This window comes from Oncorhynchus mykiss, chromosome 8 (genome assembly GCF_013265735.2).
Source record: "Oncorhynchus mykiss isolate Arlee chromosome 8, USDA_OmykA_1.1, whole genome shotgun sequence".
Lineage (NCBI taxonomy): Eukaryota > Metazoa > Chordata > Actinopteri > Salmoniformes > Salmonidae > Oncorhynchus > Oncorhynchus mykiss.
The window spans coordinates 56,522,885-56,543,811 of record NC_048572.1 but is presented as its reverse complement, the minus strand read 5'-3'; the positions used below and the strand labels follow the sequence as shown (position 1 = coordinate 56,543,811).

Here is a 20,927-nt window from a genome sequence, read left to right as displayed (position 1 = left end):
GTTTAAAGTTTGCCACAAGCCACCTGGGAGACACACCAAACGTAGAAGAAGGTGCTCTGGTCAGATGAAACCAAAATTGAACTTTTTGGCAACAATGCAAAACGTTATGTTTGGCGTAAAAGCAACACAGCTGAACACACCATCCCCACTGTCAAACATGGTGGTGGCAGCATCATGGTTTGGGCCTGCTTTTCTTCAGCAGGGACAGGGAAGATGGTTAAAATTGATGGGAAGATGGATGGAGCCAAATACAGGACCATTCTGGAAGAACCTGATGGATTCTGCAAAAGACCTGAGACCTTTGGCCAAGTCAAAGTCCAGACCTGAATCCAATCGAGAATCTGTGGAAAGAACTGAAAACTGCTGTTCACAAATGCTCTCCATCCAACCTCACTGAGCTCGAGCTGTTTTGCAAGGAGGAATGGGAAGAAATGTCAGTCTCTCGATGTGCAAAACTGATAGAGACATACCCCAAGCGACTTACAGCTGTAATCGCAGCAAAAGGTGGCGCTACAAAGTATTAACTTAAGGGGGCTGAATAATTTTGCACGCCCAATTTTTCAGTTTTTGATTTGTTAAAAAAGTTTGAAATATCCAATAAATGTCGTTCCACTTCATGATTGTGTCCCACTTGTTGTTGATTCTTCACAAAAAAATACAGTTTTATATCTTTATGTTTGAAGCCTGAAAAGTGGCAAAAGGTCGCAAAGTTCAAGGGGGCCGAATACTTTCGCAAGGCACTGTACATATTTTTTGGGGGTGTTTTTTCCCCCGATTTACTACTACTACTACTAATTTGGTGGACGCTTTCAGGACACTCAAGGACATCTTACATTAAATGTAGGCCTACATAAAATGAAGTGCAGTACATAAAGTCATAAAATCAAGTGCATCAATCAACAGCAATATAAAATCTAAGCAATATAAAATCAAAGGACCAGACAAAATGGTACAGATAAAAAGAGGAGGGAGGGGTTGGGAAGAGGATACAAACCCGGTTTAGGGTGTGGGTTTGGTTTAAGGGGGTAGGGTTGGTTTAGGGTACGGTTTTAGTTTAGTGGGGTAGAGTTGGTTTATGGTACGGGTTTGGTTTAAGGTGGTAGGGTTGGTTTAGGGTAATGGTTTGGTTTAAGGGGGTAGTGTTGGTTTAAGGTAAGGGTTTGGTTTAAGAGGGTTGGTTTAGGGTAAGGGTTTGGTTTAAGGGGGTAGGTTTGGTTTAGAGTAAGGGTTTTGTTTAAGGGGATAGGGTTGGTTTAGGGTAAGGGTTTGGTTTAATGGGGTAGGGTTGGTTTAGAGTAAGGGTTTGGTTTAAGGGGGTAGGGTTGGTTTAGGGTAAGGGTTTGGTTTAAGGGGGTAGGGTTGGGAATAGTAGCTAAAGGCCTGGGCACCCATGGTGCAAAGGTGGAATGGGGGCGAGATGAGACCAGCAGAGGAGGAGCGGGAGAGGGCATACACTGGGAGAAGATCAGAGAGGTAGGTGGGTACCAGGTTGTGGAGGACTTTGTGGGTGAGGAGGAGTATTTTAGAGTTAATACAAGATTGCACAGGGAGCCAGTATTGGTTTGATGTGTTCAGTTGATCTGGTGCTAGTGTGGATTCTGGCAGCAGAGTTCAGAACCAGCTGGAATCTATTGATGAGATTGGTGGGCATCTGGTGACGTAGAGTGTTACAGTAGTCTAGTCAGGAAGTAACTAAGGCATGGATAGGGTTTTCGGTGCTGGAGTGTGACAGCGAGGGGTGGAGCCTGGAGATTTTGCGGAGGTGGAAGAATGCTGTCCGGTTGCTGGTTTTTATGTGGGTTCGAAAGAGAGGGAACTATCCAGGGAGACACCAATGCTTTTGACTTGTGTTTACAGAGGGACAGGGAAACCATCTGTGGTGATACTTGTAGAGAGTGGATTTAGAGCTGATGAGCATGACCTCTGTCTTGTTGCGTTTGGGGATGTTCATGCTCATCCAGCTCTGGATGTCCTGAAGGCAGTTGACGAGGGAGGGGTAGAGCTGGGTGTCATCAGCATAGCAGTGGAAGTGAACTTTGTGATGTTGCCTGATCTCACCGAGGGGTAGGAGGAATATGGATTCTACTGACAATAACCATTCATGGTTGAAGAAGGATTTTGCACATTAATGATTGATTTACAGAAATGCGGTCCATGGTTTGGGGGGGGTCAAAATCAAAACAACAGTCAGTATCTGGTGTGCCCACCAGCTGCATTAAGTACTGCAGTGCATCTCCTTCCCATGAACTGCACCAGATTTGCCAGTTCTTGCTGTGAGATGTTACCCCACTCTTCCACCAAGGCACCTGCAAGTTCCCAGACATTTCTGGGGGGGAATGTCCCTAGCCCTCACCCTCCGATCCAACAGGCCCCAGATGTGCTCAATGGGATTGAGATCCGGGCTCTTCGCTGGCCATGGCGAGGGCCAGCCGGGCCCCAGTCAACCTCCAGCCCCTCCAAGAAGTGGCGAGGGCCAGCCGGGAACCAGTGGACCTCCAGTGCCCCTCAGACATGGTGAGGAACGGTTTGGCCTCAGCGGACCTCTGGGGCCCCCCAGACCCCATGTTGCATCCTCACCTGATCAGCCGGTGGGTCTACATTCTCTCCAATCATTTCATGGGCATTTTCAAAAGTCTGCCAAAATATGCTTCTCTGCAACCACATTGCAACTAGCGAAGACCCTAATGCAACAACAAAAGCAGGGTTGTTGAAACCAAAATGTTCAGTTGAGACCAATCATATTTCAGCTACATTAAAGTGGCTGAGCTACAAAGTAGTATCGCCTACCTGTTTGTGAATTCAGGGGAAAGGCTATGGGCCATATAACTGTGATGATGTATAATTAGCAATTTCACCTTATTTGTTTCAGACCTTTGTGGTTTCTTCTGGGTATCCTGCCTTGGAGACATTTCTGGTGGGTCCACTTCTCTTCACTGCAAGGATATATATTTCCTCATCATCCTTTCTGGTTTAGCTATGTTGTCCTTTACGACATCTTTCAGCAGTTTATATTTATTTTACCAAGCAAGTTGACTGGGAACACAAACTGCATTACAACAACAAACTGGGGATAATTTGCATGCATGGGAAGGTGAGGGGTAGAATGGGCCAAAATGAAGTGTACAAAAATCAAGATGTATTCTCTTGTGTTTTTTGTGGGGTAGAGTCTGCCTGTCTTGCCTGGACCCCCCGGGTCCCCAGGTCCTGCAGTTGCTGTGTCAGTGCGACCCATAACAGACACTCTTACCCACGCCATGCTGGTGTTAGATGTGAGTCGTAAGAATGTGGTTGTTTGCTTTGTTTTCAATGGTGGGAATTTAGTCACAAAAATATGTTGAAATTAAGTGTCCAGTATATTGAAATGAAATGCGTCCATCTTATCTACCTGCTGTTTTTGTGAGACAGAAAGATGAATGAAAGTCAAATGAATAGTTTTGTTTGTGTTATGCCTGTGATAGTATTTAACTGCATGGCAGTACATTTGTGTTATAGATAACCCCAGACACCCTGGTGACATTGGACATCTCCCAACTTTAGGAACATTTCAAATAGAACAAATCTTCCTATTTGTATTTTGTTATTTTGGTGGTTAATATAGGGCAGACAGACATGTTCTCTACTTTCTCCCCTTTTCACTTGCCTCCTTTTTTTTGCAGTAATGCTGCATTCACTTGGTTGCGTGTATGTATACATCCTATTCAGAATATTGTTCATATTTAAAAAAAATGTCATTACTTGAAGGGCTGTGAAAACAATGAAAATGTCATAATATATTTAGGGATGCAAAACCCAGATTCGAATCATGTGTTGATCTATTGCCATGGACGTAGCATCTTCCTTTCCCAATCCATTGGAAAATGACTTTAAACTGCATGTTTCTCATTTGATGATTTAGGACAGGGTTCCTCAACTGACTGTGGTTTTATTTTACACCTCAAGTTTTCTGAGCATCAAAATTATATACAGTGCCTTGCGAAAATATTCGGCCCCCTTGAACTTTGCGACCTTTTGCCACATTTCAGGCTTCAAACATAAAGATATAAAACTGTATTTTTTTGTGAAGAATCAACAACAAGTGGGACACAATCATGAAGTGGAACGACATTTATTGGATATTTCAAACTTTTTTAACAAATCAAAAACTGAAAAATTGGGCGTGCAAAATTATTCAGCCCCTTTACTTTCAGTGCAGCAAACTCTCTCCAGAAGTTCAGTGAGGATCTCTGACTGATCCAATGTTGACCTAAATGACTAATGATGATAAATACAATCCACCTGTGTGTAATCAAGTCCCCGTATAAATGCACCTGCACTGTGATAGTCTCAGAGGTCCGTTAAAAGCGCAGAGAGCATCATGAAGAACAAGGAACACACCAGGCAGGTCCGAGATACTGTTGTGAAGAAGTTTAAAGCCGGATTTGGATACAAAAAGATTTCCCAAGCTTTAAACATCCCAAGGAGCACTGTGCAAGCGATAATATTGAAATGGAAGGAGTATCAGACCACTGCAAATCTACCAAGACCTGGCCGTCCCTCTAAACTTTCAGTTCATACAAGGAGAAGACTGATCAGAGATGCAGCCAAGAGGCCCATGATCACTCTGGATGAACTGCAGAGATCTACAGCTGAGGTGGGAGACTCTGTCCATAGGACAACAATCAGTTGTATATTGCACAAATCTGGCCTTTATGGAAGAGTGGCAAGAAGAAAGCCATTTCTTAAAGATATTCATAAAAAGTGTTGTTTAAAGTTTGCCACAAGCCACCTGGGAGACACACCAAACATGTGGAAGAAGGTGCTCTGGTCAGATGAAACCAAAATTGAACTTTTTGGCAACAATGCAAATGTTATGTTTGGCGTAAAAGCAACACCCTGAACACACCATCCCCACTGTCAAACATGGTGGTGGCAGCATCATGGTTTGGGCCTGCTTTTCTTCAGCAGGGACAGGGAAGATGGTTCAAATTGATGGGAAGATGGATGGAGCCAAATACAGGACCATTCTGGAAGAAAACCTGATGGAGTCTGCAAAAGACCTGAGACTGGGACGGAGATTTGTCTTCCAACAAGACAATGATCCAAAACATAAAGCAAAATCTACAATGGAATGGTTCAAAAATAAACATATCCAGGTGTTAGAATGGCCAAGTCAAAGTCCAGGCCTGAATCCAATCGAGAATCTGTGGAAAGAACTGAAAACTGCTGTTCACAAATGCTCTCCATCCAACCTCACTGAGCTCGAGCTGTTTTGCAAGGAGGAATGGGAAGAAATGTCAGTCTCTCGATGTGCAAAACTGATAGAGACATACCCCAAGCAACTTACAGCTGTAATCGCAGCAAAAGGTGGCGCTACAAAGTATTCACTTAAGGGTCTGAATAATTTTGCACGCCCAATTTTTCAGTTTTTGATTTGTTAAAAAAGTTTTAAATATCCAATAAATGTCGTTCCACTTCATGATTGTGTCCCACTTGTTGTTGATTCTTCACAAAAAAATACAGTTTTATATCTTTATGTTTGAAGCCTGAAATGTGGCAAAAGGTCGCAAAGTTCAAGGGGGCCGAATACTTTCACAAGGCACTGTGTGTATATATATATATATATATATATATATATATATATATATATACATACATATATATATGTTTTTTTTAAATATGCTGTTAAGCCTCATAGTCTACTTGAGCCAGTTAAGTTATTTTATATAGGCCTAGGCGCGGGAGAAATAGACTCCAATTAAGCCCTCATGTTATTTGTAAAGTCACATTAAAATGAAGGTTATTGTTGAAAAGAATTACTCGACTGGTGTAGGTTTTCTCCATCTGTTGCTGTGCAACACTTGCGTAGCAAGTTAGCTATATGTTCAGCACCATGCACTGGTCACCTCCTATTGATTGCGCTGCTGTTGCAGCTTTACCTTTCAGCACCAAAAAATGGTCCGCTGTCTGCTTTAATAGTCTCCTGTATTCTCTCTCATGAATGAAGTAAAATGTAATTTTTGCATTATTAAGGTAGGGTAACATTGTAGGTACGCTACACCACAATTTTGAATATAGTAGGTATTCTTTCCATTTGTCCTGTTGAAACACACAAGCTACAGTATTTAGCCTAAAGCAGCATATGGTTTTACAGTAGACTATAGATGTAGGCTATGGCACGGTGTTAAAATTGTAGAGCAGCACATTGGTCTGAACAACATATAGCCTCTTAGTGAATGTCTCTTAATGAGAAACAATCATCAAAATGTATGAGAATATTGCATTTTGAAATGCAAATACGATCGAATCTGTAGGCAAATTGAAATAATGATTCCGACATCAGCGGACCTGCGTGAGGGGTGCGTTAGGTCAATTAGGGCGTTTTGGAGGGGCTAAATGTTGCACCACCTAGGCCTAGGCTAAAGCCGGGAGCCTCCCGTGGGCCTACTTTCTCCTGATGAATTTGCATGGGTATGACGGACAGACAGGAAGTCTGAGAAATATACAGTAAGTAAGCAAGCAACGTCAAAAAAGGGTGATGAAGACAAATTATCGGCCTAACATCCAAAACATGCAGCTGCATTACAGTATGAACCACTGGTAGTCCACTCCATTGTATTATCCTACTGGAGAAACTGTAGTCTACTTAAGCCTAGCTAAAAACCTACATACCTATTTATTAAAAATACAGTTAACCGCTGTTAGAGTCCTGAATTGTTGTGAGAACATTGTGTAATATGTTTAAGGGGTGTGTCATGACTGTGATTCCAAAACAAAAACGTTGCAGTGCTTATAAACTGTAATCGTTCGAAAACACCTGCGCTTTCTGTGAAGAACTACAACTTCCGGTTTCACGTTGCATCGCGTCCAGTGGCGGTGACCGGAAATGGCGCAAAATTGTAGTTCTAACCCTTGTGGTTTGTTTAGAATAATTATTTATTAAATGTGCTAGTTCGACCACACCATGGCCTCGAGTCTCCCCTCTCCAGCAAAGTCAATTCATCAGAAATTAAGAGTCTACAAGGCTTGATATCTAAATTGGTTTCTCTGTAGGCTACATGCGTAACACTTAAAGCTAGAATCCTTAGTTGCTAAACCCATTTTTGGACCGTTAAAACGTTGCGGGAGCCAGGCAGGATCAGGTGCAGAAGTTATTTTATTTAAAGATGACAATGGTGATCTAGATATTCAAATGACAATATTTACAAAGGGCAGGAATACAAGGACAAATTAAAACAGAATGGACACCGCACCCTCATTAATCTTTCCTCCATCAATATCACCATCATCATCGTCACCATAATGGTCATCATCCTCGATATCCTCCACTTCAAAGTTTCTGCCACTGCCCTCAATAAAAGCCCCTCTGAACGATTCACATTGTCCTTCTGCATGCTGGAGCTCTTCAAGCTTTCCAGCAAGGACAGCTCTTGCCCCAAGACAAAATCGATCTTGCTCTGTGTAATGTTGTAAGGCCTCCACAATCAGTTCCTGCTCATGTGAGTAGAACGTCTTGGCAGTGAAGACATCATCCTCAATGTACTGCTTCTCTTCACATGCCCTCTCTCTGAGGGAATGGAGCACAAAGAGCCTTTGCTTGAGGTGAAACTCCCCATCATCCTCTGCTCCTCCTGCTCTCCAGGACCAAACAGTGCTGTCCACCTGCACTGCATCCTCATACACCAGGGCCTGTGGGAGCTGTAAGGACAAATCTTGTCTCCTCAGGTTGTAGTCCTTCACATTTTATTTAATGCTACTACCGACCGTGGCAAGCCTTTTGGACAGGCGGTTGGCAATACCTTGACCATTTATTGGTAACAGATTTTTTTTTAAATTATTAAATGTAATCCAATCTAAACAAATAAACATAAAAAAACGATAATCTGCTATACAATTACTCATACCATCCAACAATAGATCATTAGCAACAGAAACCAAGTTCAGAAACAGCTAAAAAAATAAAAAAGAATTGTGTTTGCCCACCCAGAAATGTCATCAACAGATATGAATTGATATACACTGCTCAAAAAAACAAAGGGAACACTAAAATAACACATCCTAGATCTGAATGAATGAAATATTCTTATTAAATACTTTTTTCTTTACATAGTTGAATGTGCTGACAACAAAATCACACAAAAATGATCAATGGAAATCAAATTTATCAGCCCATGGAGGTCTGGATTTGGAGTCACACTCAAAATTAAAGTGAAAAACCACACTACAGGCTGATCCAACTTTGATGTAATGTCCTTAAAACAAGTCAAAATGAGGCTCAGTAGTGTGTGTGGCCTCCACGTGCCTGTATGACCTCCCTACAACGCCTGGGCATGCTCCTGATGAGGTGGCGGATGGTCTCCTGAGGGATCTCCTCCCAGACCTGGACTAAAGCATCCGCCAACTCCTGGACAGTCTGTGGTGCAACGTGGCGGATGGTGGATGGAGCGAGACATGATGTCCCAGATGTGCTCAATTGGATTCAGGTCTGGGGAACGGGCGGGCCAGTCCATAGCATCAATGCCTTCCTCTTGCAGGAACTGCTGACTCACTCCAGCCACATGAGGTCTAGCATTGTCTTGCATTAGGAGGAACCCAGGGCCAACCGCACCAGCATATGGTCTGAGGATCTCATCTCGGTACCTACTGGCAGTCAGGCTACCTCTGGCGAGCACATGGAGGGCTGTGCGGCCCCCCAAAGAAATGCCACCCCACACCATGACTGACCCACCGCCAAACCGGTCATGCTGGAGGATGTTGCAGGCAGCAGAACGTTCTCCACGGCTTCTCCAGACTCTGTCACGTCTGTCACGTGCTGAGTGTGAACCTGCTTTCATCTGTGAAGAGCACAGGGCGCCAGTGGCGAATTTGCCAATCTTGGTGTTCTCTGGCAAATGCCAAACGATCTGTAAGGGCTGTAAGCACAACCCCCACCTGTGGACGTCGGGCCCTCATACCACCTTCATGGTGTCTGTTTCTGACCGTTTGAGCAGACACATGCACATTTGTGGCCTGCTGGAGGTCATTTTGCAAGGCTCTGGCAGTGCTCCTCCTGCTCCTCCTTGCACAAAGGCGGAGGTAGCGGTCCTGCTGCTGGGTTGTTGCCCTCCTACGGCCTCCTCCACGTCTCCTGATGTACTGGCCTGTCTCCTGGTAGCGCCTCCATGCTCTGGACACTACGCTGACAGACACAGCAAACCTTCTTGCCACAGCTCGCATTGATGTGCCATCCTGGATGAGCTGCACTACCTGAGCCACTTGTGTGGGTTGTAGACTCCATCTCATGCTACCACTAGAGTGAAAGCACCGCCAGCATTCAAAAGTGACCAAAACATCAGACAAGAAGCATAGGAACTGAGAAGTGGTCTGTGGTCACCACCTGCAGAACCACTCCTTTATTGGGGGTGTCTTGCTAATTGCTTATAATTTCCACCTGTTGTCTATTCCATTTGCACAACAGCATGTGAAATGTATTGTCATTCAGTGTTGCTTCCTAAGTGGACAGTTTTAATTTCACAGAAGTGTGATTGACTTGGAGTTACATTGTGTTGTTTAAGTGTTCCCTTTATTTTTTTGAGCAGTGTATATATCCTGCATATTTTGTCATCAGGCCACAGAGGAACTGCTGTTCTAGCTGCAGACTGAAGGTTTCCTCCAGATTGGTTCTCAATCTGTTTCTCTGCAGTCTGGAGTGCAGTCTGGAAGCGACTGCTGGTGGGGGACCATCAATCTGTTACTCTGCAGTCTGGAGTGCAGTCTGGAAGCGACTGCTGGTGGGGGACCATCAATCTGTTTCTCTGCAGTCTGTGGAGTGTAGTCTGGAAGCGACTGCTGGTGGGGGACCATCAATCTGTTACTCTGCAGTCTGTGGAGTGCAGTCTGGAAGCGACTGCTGGTGGGGGACCATCAATCTGTTTCTCTGCAGTCTGTGGAGTGCAGTCTGGAAGCGACTGCTGGTGGGGGACCATCAATGGAGGATGCTGTTCTTCCTCTCCATCATCTTGAGTTTTCTGTAATCAAATCAGGTTCTAAATACTTTGACCAGGGAGATCAATTATATTCATTGATCTAAAAATGTCACTGTTAAAAACGGAGGAAGTAGCTCTCGATCTGCACAAGTTGAAAAAACAGCTGTTCCATCTTCACTTTCCTGCTGTGCCCTGAAAATTAAAAAAATGGATTAGAGAGGGCATCGCATGTTTAGTCATTTGAAATGAATTACATAGATTGAAATTGTATGTTGCTGGAGCATTGCAACATATTGCTCCTCCCAGCACAGAGCAGGTTTTTGCCACTCAAAGGTGACACTGACATTCCTGCCCCAATTCCTAATGGTGTCCAGTGTTGTTCCTAAAACATAACAACAGTGACAGATGTGACATTTCTAATCAATACTGAAATTCTATGCTTAGATTATTGATACAATGATTTACCTGGAAGAGACTGTGCAATTTCTGCCATTTCGCTTTCTGCCCCTGTTGCAACTTCTGTTGCTCGGGAAAACCTCTGTGGCAGAGAGTCCACTAATTAAAAAAAAACAGGAAATGTTAGGAACATCACCTAGAGTCAACTAGCATTAAATCAATTAATAAGAACAATTCCAAGTGTACCAACGTTGCCTCTGGCGTATCTTTTTCCCATGGTGAAGTGCATCAGTCAGGAGGTCAATACGATGGGACGGCGTCATCTCTTTGGTGACCTTCCCAAAGCACCTCAAATAGGACCACAGCCTCTACATCTGCTCCCTATCTGCCAGTCCAGCACCTTCGACATATCGGGTGTTGAATTTCATCTAGAAATATAAAATCATGTCATACCATGGTAAAAGGGTTATAAAATATGAATAAATACCTACTGACAATATTAATGATCTTGTTCAAGTACCTGACATGGCAAGTCATGTATAACTGGCACAACCAATTTGGTCTCATGCTTCAATTCAGAAAAGTTTCTTTAAAAAGTTATGGACAAAATGTTCATGTGAAAACACTTTTTGGAGAAAACTGCTATTCAAATGTTAAAGTAACCGAAGGTTGCAAGTTCAAACCCCCGAGCTGGCAAGGTACAAATCTGTCGTTCTGCCCCTGAACAGGCAGTTAACCCACTGTTCCTAGGCCGTCATTGAAAATAAGAATTTGTTCTTAACTGACTTGCCTAGTTAAATAAAGGTAAAAAAAAAAAAAAAAAAGTCAATTAAATATTGAATAAAAAAATGTTAATTACTCGCACATGTGGCTGCATCTTGCATGCAATGTCACACATGAAGATGAGATTGATGTTCTTGCCTCTCATCCCCACCATCTCTCGCAGCAGGTACACTGCATTTGACAAACTACAGGAGATACATCATTATTTGCAAACTAAATTAATCAAATACTACCCCAAAAAATACTGAAAAAAAAAAAAAAAAACTCATTACTGCATCCCACCTTTCACCCTCATTACTGCATCCCACAGGAAACGCCCAACACGCCTGTCTCGTCCAATTTCGTTGTTTTGGGTTTGGACCTGACGGCATTGCCTGCTTGAAATCCATGGCAAGCCAACATTTAAAAAAATAATACTAATATAAAGTACAGTACAGGTATAATGGAATGAGCTGTTGCCTGAAGCAGATCACACACAGTGGTGCCAGGTTAACATACACAATACAAACATACCGTCTCCTACCATAAGACCACTGAGTCAAACAAATGAAGTGGAGGGACAACTGCATCATTTAAATATGAATTAGTGGCGAGGTTTGATATCATGAGTTCAAATAATTCTAGATTTTGTTCACATTCCCTTCCAGTGGTGAATAAGGTAACAATGGAAGGTATCCTTAAAATGCAGCGCATATTACATTCAGGCATTACCCCAGTTGGTGATATGGGTTCACAAATGAATCGATCCACATCAGCCTGGTTTGCAAAGTACTTTTCCCCATGTTTTGGTGGCTCATAACTTGATCCAGACTACTTTTTTCTAGGCAAACCAAAAAGGGCATCCGCTGCTACCATTGTCCTGTAAAGAGATGTCAAATATAATTGGATACAACTTTATCGTTTTTGGACCCCAGGAAGAGTAGCTGCTGCTTAAAATTAAAGACTAGAAGTCTATTCGTTTTTATTTTACCAGGTAAGTTGTCTGAGAACACATTGTCATTTACAGCAATGACATGGGGAATAGTTACAGGGGAGATGAATGAGCCAATTGTAAACTGGGGATGATTAGGTGACCGTGATGGTATGAGGGCCAGATTTTGAATTTAGCCAGGACACCAGGGTTAACACCCCAACTCTTACGATAAGTGCCATGGGATCTTTAGTAAACACAGAGTCAGGACACCCGTTTAACATCCCATCCGAAAGACAGCACCCTTCGCAGGGCAATCACTGCCCTGGGGGATTTGGGATATTTTTTTTTAGACCAGATGAAAGAGTGCCTTCTACTGGTCCTCCAACACCACTTCCAGCAGCATCAGGTCTCCCATCTAGGGACCGACCAGAACCAACCCTGCTTAACTTCAGAAGCAAATCAGCAGTGGGATGCAGGGTGGTATGCTGCTGTCTGTACAATTGTTTGACAAAAAAAATTGAACAGATGTTTCTAATAGATGATTTATGTTTATAAAAGAGGGCGAGATCACAATTGGTATTTTATGCTCTGATGTGTTTTTTGGGGGTGATAAAACATTGAATAGGCCTAAAAAAATACAACAAACCTTGGGACAGAGCGGGCACTGGGTTCCATCGGCAGCTTCTGGGGCCAGACGGAACCATGTCGGAACTCCTCATAGGCCTCATTTGTCAGGGCAGTATACAAGTCTCTTCCCTGAAATGAATGAACAGAGTCACTTAGAGGCACTCTGATTCATTACTGCATTCCATCAGAGTCGGCCATCAACACAGACAGCAAAGGCATATTCACATACAAGCAGCACATGGTTTCTGTGACACATACGTTTATCAAAACAGGAATTTGGTTATGAACTTTTGCAGACAAAGTAGACATGGTAATAGAGTCAGATTATAAAAGAGATGACTTACTGTCCTATGAGGAGAACGTAATGACAGGCATATGGCCCTGAGTGTAACACCACTCTCAAGCTGCAGGCTGGTTATCTGCTTGAGTAGTGAGCAGACCACTGCAGTCTGAGGCTGGCGGGGTGTGCAAGGCCAGAGCATGCACCTGACCAATGAACCTGCTTGTGGCTCATGTACCTGACCAATGACACTGCTTCTGGCTCATGTACCTGACCAATGACACTGCTTCCGGCTCACACTGGCAGATCTCTACTCGCACATCATGCACTCTGCCTGAAAGAAAAACAAGAGTTAGTCGTGAAAAGCTCCATTAAAAAGAATGGAGCAAAAACTACACATTTCCAATGCAAATATAAAATAGTTTTCCTTGACATATCTGTGATGCGTAACGGCACGATCCACAGTCAGGAATTCAGTTTCACCATCATTCGGGGGTCAACAACGTAGTACACTTTGCATTTCACACAGTAAACACAACCAACAAGCTTAAGAAATTCAGGTTTGGTGAAAAATGTATGCAAAATAACATTACCTCTGGATGCACTATATTTAGCCTTGTCCCAGAAATGACAGCCGATAGGACAGAAGCTTATCTCCTGTTTCAGTAGTGCGAGGCTACTTGATATACAAGTATACCCCTTGGAGAGGATGCTTGTCTATCACAATGCCTTACCCCAAATCCATCTACTTAATGCGAAATGCCAAACAGAGATGCAGTCGGTGACACTTTTTAGAGTCTTATGACTGAACTGGGGTTCGAACCCAACCTTCCCATCTCAGGGCCGACACTAGCCCCAAGGCCACTGAGTTGATGGGTGCACTCTGCATTAAAATAAACATCCGCTGCAGATTGTCAGCTGCTGTAACTCAAAACTGAGGTTTTAGGTTCTCCTTCAATGATTTGAGGGCAATAACTTACCGAAACTGTCTTGTTCACTTTTATCTGCACAACCCATGTCCTCCAAGTTGTAAAGGGGTTTAATTAGTTATACGTCTCCCATGACAACAACTATCCCATTGGCTATATCCAGTAATAGTTTCTTATTGTTTTATTGATGATATCATAACACATTTACGCTACAACAATTAAGCACAAGCCATAATCAAGGGGTATTCACTGAGTAAACCAAACATTAGGAACAAGTGACATCAACAAAGGGATCATATATTTCACCGGGATTCACCCGGTCAGTCTATGTCATGGAAAGAGCAGGTATTAATGTTTCATATACTCAGTATATATAATTTGAAAATGCAAACACAATTGCCTTGACCTACTCGCCTAATAACATTTTCAAAAAAACTTTAAAAAAAGGTTATGTAGAGATGAAGTTGAAAATGTTTTGTTTACTGTATAATATATTACAACAAAAAACTGCTTTATTACTTACCAAAGTCATGAAATACCCTCAGAAGTTTACTGTGGTAGAGTGAGCACTTATGGCCATCTCTCTGCTTCCAGTGCCATTCAAAAGCAAATGGTGGGTCCTTTTAAATGGACCATCCTTAAGAGGAAGAGTATTGGTTAAGAGTTTGGGCTGGGTTTCAATGATTTGGCCATGGCAGAAAAACATGACCTGGTGAAAATAAGTAAGTTGTGGGTGGAAATATGTATCAGATAGAGACAGAGAGCAAGTACATTTAGTTGATCAGTTTAAGTGCCACTGCAAATAGTACAAATGCTTGTTTTTAATGTGATGACTGTGATCCTTCGTGGGATAAACCTCTGTGAAGGCCTCAGACACTGACCATTTCACTTAACTTATGTTTGAGAAATTTGTTTCTTTGTCAATTGGACACATAATGAAACATTATCGATGAGAATTACCTGCCAGATCTCCAGGTGGTGCACAATGTGTTTGTCTTTATGGGTGGCCACCACACAGTCAGAGCAAAATATTCTCAGCCCCACAGTCAGTGCACCGCCATATTATCTCTGGCTGAATCCCACACATGGACGGCAGGTGGCCTAGTGGTTAGAGTATTGGACTAGTAACCGAAAGGTTGCAAGATCGAATCCACGAGCTGACAAGGTAAAAATATGTTGTTCCTAGGCTGTCATTGCAAATAAGACTTTGTTCTTAACTGACCTGCCTATGTAAAAAAAAACAAAGCAGATGAATTTTACATGTTCTCCACAAGAATGTTGTGCAGCTGCATTTCTCTCCATGCAGCCACTGTTTCCCCTTTCCTCCTCTGAGCACTGGTAGTCTGGGTATTACTTGTAGCTGGACTATGGTCCTACCGCTGCTCCTCTCTTTGGGCCTGAGGAGGTTCCGAGCCGGAGGTGCAGCACTGAGGGACAATGTGCCTCTTTGGTCTCAGAGCCTTGCCTCTCAATGGAATTTCCTTGCCCAGGATAAAGATTTTTGTTTTCCCAAATTTGGGCATCGTTGCACAATTCTGAAACAAAGACAGTTATGAAGAATCAGATAAAATGCATATAATTGATCAAACTCAAGGAAGGCAAGAAACCAGTAAATCCCTGTCCACTTTCAAAAGGTATTCACCATATCTCTGATGTTTCACAAATAATTTGACAAGGATTGTGCAACATTTAGGACAAGGATCATCAACTAGATTCAGCCGTGGGCCAATTTTTTCTTGAGCAGACAGTGGGCCAGAACATAATATAAATATTTGTAGATTGCAAATTGACTTCAAGAAGCCTAAACATATATAATATTTGACAAAAAAAAAAAGAATAATTTCAAACCTTGATTACATTTGGTAACATTGTCCTGCATAGGGTGCCGTCTTTCGGATGGGATGTTAAAACAGGTGTCCTGACTCTCTGTGGTCTTTCAAAATCCATGGCGCTTATTGTAAGAGTAGGGGTGTTCACCCCTGTGTCATGGCTAAATTCCCAACCTGGTCACATTCTGTCATGGCCACCTAATCATCCACCTCATTCCTAATTGGCATATATCACTCCTCACCTCTCCACCTGATGTATGGCGAGCGTTCTGGCACAAAAATGGTCGGGTACTACACATTGATGGTGGATGAGGTGAGTTTCCCCCTACTATGTAATGCGCTTTGAGTGTCTCAGTTGATAGAAAAGTGCTACATAAATCCAGTCAATTATGATTTATTATTTGTACACGATCACGTGTCTATTATGCTTGGGAATATTTTGGAACAGTTTTCCACAATTAAAATCAATTGGGAGCTGACTTCCTGGTGTTTTTAGTCTTATGTCCAACAAGATTGTTTTATATATAAAAAAATAAAAAAAAATAAATATATATATATATATATATATATATATATATATATATATATATTTTTTTTTTTTTTTCAGAAAACTTGGGGGGCCAAATAAAACCACCTGCCGGGAAAATTGAAGAAGCCTGATTAGGGCAGCAACACACATTTTGGGTTAGAGTCCGCCGTAACACCCCACCAGTACGTGAATCTGTGCAATAGAAACTCTCGTTTTCGTTGCAAAAAATTAACCTATAATAAACACATACCAACCCCTTACCCATGTCGCCAAGAGAGCAAATGGAAGCTTAGTAATGCCAGTTGCTGGGGCAGCTAACACGCTTGCTCTACGCTGCTACTGGTGAGAAAGGACAATTTACCGAACAATTAATAGTCTTAGTTGAAAATGTCCAAAATCACCTTTGAAAGAGTCGCGTGTCACACAGTTCAATGTATGGTTCTGAATCACTATTCAAAGGTAACGCGTACCACATTGGTTGGTGGCTAATCGGGTGCACCTCCTTAACTGTGAATTGTTGCGTTTATATTTTTGTTCAGTGTATAGTTTGCTGCTGATCATGATTTGACTCAGGAGCGGTGGGTGCAGAATTTTGTTCTCGATTAGCAGTAACACTTAACCTATGTGCAATATTTGTTCAGCAATTCTTTAATCGTTGGCAGTAGTTTTCTTGGAATGTAACATCTCCAATGTGGTTCATCCTTTCTGAGGTTTACGGTAAAAGCGGCCACAGTACCAGATGTACCACAGCATCCAAGGTCGTTTATTTCCCTGTCAGCCAATGAAATAAGGACATTTGTTCCGAGTAGACGGGGATTGGTCGGACAGACTGGGGGAACCTGTGCATGTTTCGGGGAGCAGGGTGGTCAGATCTTTCATTTGATATTGTTTTGCTAAATCCAAATAATTAGCAAACTACAACATGCTAGTGTCGGTGCTATTGATGATTGCACTAGCCAGTGCTGAACCATCGGTGTATTTTCGAGAGCAGTTTGAAGACGGCAAGTTCCATTCATTTCATGCGGGCTGCAGCTATTGCCAACTAACCTAATAGCTAGCTGACCTAACATTTTACAGCTAGCATCTTAATATCAGTGAGCTATCTAACCACGAAACAATAATAGCTAGCTATGCTTTGTGAGACGCGATAATGCACGTATATTTAGCCTCACTGACTGCAAAAAAATGATAGCCGGCTAACTATCATGGTAGCCAGTTATCTAGCTAAACAAATTGATAGCTAACGGATCAAGCGAACCCTAAATCTTGTATGAACCGTTCGCTAAATTGGTTTTATTCAACCATGCCAATATACATGGTTGACTTAGCTGCTAATATTTGCTTCTAACAATGTATTTTTTTCTTCTGTCAGATGCTTGGAATACCCGTTGGGTTGAATCCACCCATAGGTCGGACTATGGGAAATTTGTCCTGACTGCTGGGAAATTTTATGGAGACGCAGAGAAAGACAAAGGTAGATGTCACGGACCTTAGACTTCATGCAGTAGAATAAAGAACCTTGAATGTATTTTCTCTTACACGCTAGAGGCTTATTTTATCCCTCTGAGGTTATGACTCTCCGTGTGATGAAATATCTGGTTTTATGACCCCAGCATTGTTTTGAGAATGTCAGTCCTACACATGTCTGCTCTCTGTGTGGAGCAGGGGACAACTTCAAGTCCAAAACATATCTTATTTCCCCCAGGTCTCCAGACCAGCCAGGATGCCCACTTCTACTCTTCTTCTGCTCGCTTTGAGCCCTTCAGCAACCAGGGCAAGACCCTGGTGATCCAGTTCACTGTCAAGCACGAGCAGAACATTGACTGCGGGGGAGGCTACATCAAGCTATTCCCCGCTGACCTCGACCAGGCAGACATGCATGGAGACTCTAACTACAACATCATGTTCGGTAAAGTTCATCAGGAACAATGAGATTTGATTGAGAATCAGTTCCTCCCTTGTCACACATTCAACATTCAGAGAAATTGTTCAGGTCTTATATTTATTTTGTATTGCTAATCATAGTGTTTTTCTCCAGGTCCAGACATCTGTGGCCCAGCCACGAAGAAAGTTCATGTCATTGTCAACTACAAGGGCAAGAATCACCTCATCAGAAAGGATATCAGATGCAAGGTACAGTAAGCCTATATCCCAAATCAGGCTTTTTCAATATTTTATATCCTCATTGGGAGGAATCCAAATCAATCGTCTTTGTTTTGCAGGATGATGAGTACACCCATTTGTACACTCTGATCCTGAACCCTGACAACATGTATGAGGTGAAGATTGACAACAAGAAGGTGGAGTCTGGAAGTCTGGAGGAGGACTGGGACATTCTGCCCCCTAAAAAGATCAAGGACCCCGAGGCTGTGAAACCAGACGACTGGGATGAGAGGGAGAGGATGGAGGACCCAGATGATAAGAAACCAGAGGTGGGTAAGATGGACACCTAGCCCACCTGGACCCATGGCTGTTTCTGCATTCAACAATGCTACGCTAGCTAGCCACATTATTGTGCGGGCAGGACAACGGCAGAAACCGACTGGCAGACCAGGCATCTAGCCAGCTATTCTGATTCAAAAGCAATCCATCTAGTCAATATTTTATGAGTAATATGTCTTTCATGAATGTAGTTTTATTAATGATTAGTTCATGATTCTGTTATTTGTCAGGACTGGGATAGGCCCGAGAACATTGCTGACCCTGACGCTAAGCAGCCGGAGGATTGGGATGATGAGATGGACGGTGAATGGGAGCCACCCATGGTCGCCAACCCTGACTATAAGGCAAGCAGTCAAACACTTCATAACTGGGGTGTTTTCCTGGCTCTACACATATGGCAGGAGCACATTTTATTACTCATAATATTAGACAAGGACACAGACAATGTGACAGTAGCTTTCCCTGTGCTTTGGATTACTGCTTCAATTATATGAGCAGCTGTTTGATTGATTTGTTTGCTTTCTCAGGGTGAATGGAAACCCCGCAGGATCGATAACCCTGACTACAAGGGCAAATGGTTGCATCCTGAGATTGACAATCCAGACTACAGTGCAGACTCTGAGATCTACAGATTTGACAGCATAGGAGTCATTGGCCTGGATCTGTGGCAGGTACTGTGGAGGCCCTTATTCAGTCTTTTTAATACTTTAGTTATTGATAATGAATAATAAAGAGTGGAATCGAATTGAAAAGGATTCCGTTTGGGAATCATTCTTTTTAAAAGCCCTCTATATTTTAATTTAATTGAAAAGAGAAAAGGAAACGCATCCCTGAGTCTTTTTGCCCTGAAATGTTTGAAGTAATTCAGACTTATTCATTGCCGTCACAGGTGAAATCTGGGACCATCTTCGATAACTTCCTGATCACAGATGATGCTACGCTGGCAGAAGAAGTCGGCAATGAGACCTGGGGTCAGACTAAGGTCAGTGGCACTCACCTCTCAGGTTCACACTTACATATTCACACTGGTGTCTCTCTCTCGAGTCGCCTCCCCCCCCCCCCCCCACAACCCGTTCCCTTGCAATTTGTTCCAGGATGCTTTGTCTGAAAAAATCTACTAGTTTGCTTTCAGATCCTTAACGAAGACATATTTGTAACGTTGCCTACCAGCACACTACAAACTGTAAAAATGCTAATTCCTGCGGTTTGTTAAAAAGGCTGCTTCTGTTTCATGTTCTGTAGGATCCAGAGAAAAAGATGAAGGAGTCCCAGGAGGAGAAGGAGAGGAAGAAACTGGAGGCAGAAGAGATGGCGAGGAAAGAGGAGACAAAAGATGAGCCTGGAGAAGAGGAGGAGGAAGAAGAGGAGACTGGAGCACAGGACGAAGAGGAGGCAACAGATTCTATAAAGGATGAACTTTAGAGGACTTTGACTTTCTCATAGGGGTGACTTCGTTCTTTGAGCCTGGGGAGAGATTATTCATCATTTCACTTTACCAGCCAGTCAGTCCTCAAAGTAATAATGTTGAGAGAAGGGGAGGTGAAGGAGTCATTTACTGCAAAATCTGTGCCATTTTTTTAATTTCATTTTTTTAATATTAATTTATTGGATTTTAACTTGCTAGTTTATCCCCTAATGAATAAAAAACGGACACTTTTTGTTATTCTATCAAATAATAATTCAGATTTGGTAATCTACTGGCAAATGTTTTTACTGTGATTTTTCTTACAGGCTCGACTTAATATAACCTATTTCTTGTAAGTATGCTTTTATAGTCTGTTGTTCCACCAAATATTACAGATGAAGTCTAATTCAATGGTGCTTGTTTGTTTTGTATACTTAATTCACATTGGGTGGTTGTGTACACAATGTGAATTCTACTTGTTATTCACATGCATAGCGATAGTTTCCCATTTGTTCCATTTCCATTTGCTTTCTAAATTCAGTCACACACTGGAATACATAATATTAGGTAGAATTTAGAAGTAGCATCTGTAACCTCACCTAGACAAATGCAGTCATCAACCTCTTAAATTCCACTGGCATTCAGCCAAGGACTACTGTAGCCAAATCATAAAATTTTTGTCTCTCAAACACTAACCTCATACTTCCAAATGTAGCATAGTGCATTTGTTCTCCCCTTAATTGTTTTTGTAGATATTTGTTACCTTATTTGGGAAATTATGATTACAGAGATTGTTGTGCAAAAATACTGTACAGTAATAAAAAAAGAGAGCTGTTTGGATTTGACATGTGTA

At 42.4% G+C, this 20,927-nt stretch overlaps 2 protein-coding genes across 3 annotated transcripts; both read left to right on the top strand.

Moving 5' to 3' along the window:
• Positions 1-2,326: 2,326 nt before the first annotated feature.
• On the top strand, positions 2,327-4,016 carry LOC118965616 (collagen alpha-2(VIII) chain-like). 2 transcript variants are annotated; one of them, XM_036986848.1, is made up of 4 exons: positions 2,327-2,588; positions 2,870-2,914; positions 3,165-3,269; positions 3,493-4,016. In XM_036986848.1, exons 1-4 carry the CDS (start codon positions 2,337-2,339, stop codon positions 3,535-3,537), a joined length of 447 nt encoding a protein of 148 aa, XP_036842743.1. In that variant the 5' UTR covers positions 2,327-2,336; the 3' UTR covers positions 3,538-4,016. The 2 variants fall into 2 exon arrangements, with proteins under 2 accessions (XP_036842743.1, XP_036842742.1); XM_036986847.1 differs by having other exon boundaries at positions 3,165-4,016.
• Positions 4,017-17,009: 12,993 nt separating this feature from the next.
• On the top strand, positions 17,010-20,919 carry LOC110530192 (calreticulin). The gene is made up of 9 exons (XM_036985746.1): positions 17,010-17,228; positions 17,600-17,701; positions 17,933-18,136; positions 18,266-18,360; positions 18,450-18,659; positions 18,900-19,013; positions 19,197-19,340; positions 19,559-19,651; positions 19,912-20,919. The coding sequence occupies exons 1-9, from the start codon at positions 17,150-17,152 to the stop codon at positions 20,089-20,091; spliced, it is 1,221 nt and encodes a 406-aa protein (XP_036841641.1). The 5' UTR covers positions 17,010-17,149; the 3' UTR covers positions 20,092-20,919.
• Positions 20,920-20,927: the final 8 nt, after the last annotated feature.

Excerpts from the sequence above, each read along its gene's own strand:
- LOC110530192 (XM_036985746.1), top strand. The coding sequence starts at position 17,150 with ATGCTAGTGTCGGTGCTATTGATGATTGCACTAGCCAGTGCTGAACCA. Across the intron at positions 18,660-18,899 it reads CAGATGATAAGAAACCAGAG|GACTGGGATAGGCCCGAGAA; the intron begins GTGGGTAAGATG and ends GTTATTTGTCAG. Across the intron at positions 19,014-19,196 it reads TCGCCAACCCTGACTATAAG|GGTGAATGGAAACCCCGCAG; the intron begins GCAAGCAGTCAA and ends TTGCTTTCTCAG.
- LOC118965616 (XM_036986847.1), top strand. The coding sequence starts at position 2,337 with ATGTCCCTAGCCCTCACCCTCCGATCCAACAGGCCCCAGATGTGCTCA. Across the intron at positions 2,589-2,869 it reads CATCCTCACCTGATCAGCCG|ACCTTTGTGGTTTCTTCTGG; the intron begins GTGGGTCTACAT and ends TATTTGTTTCAG. Across the intron at positions 2,915-3,164 it reads CTGCCTTGGAGACATTTCTG|AGTCTGCCTGTCTTGCCTGG; the intron begins GTGGGTCCACTT and ends TTTGTGGGGTAG.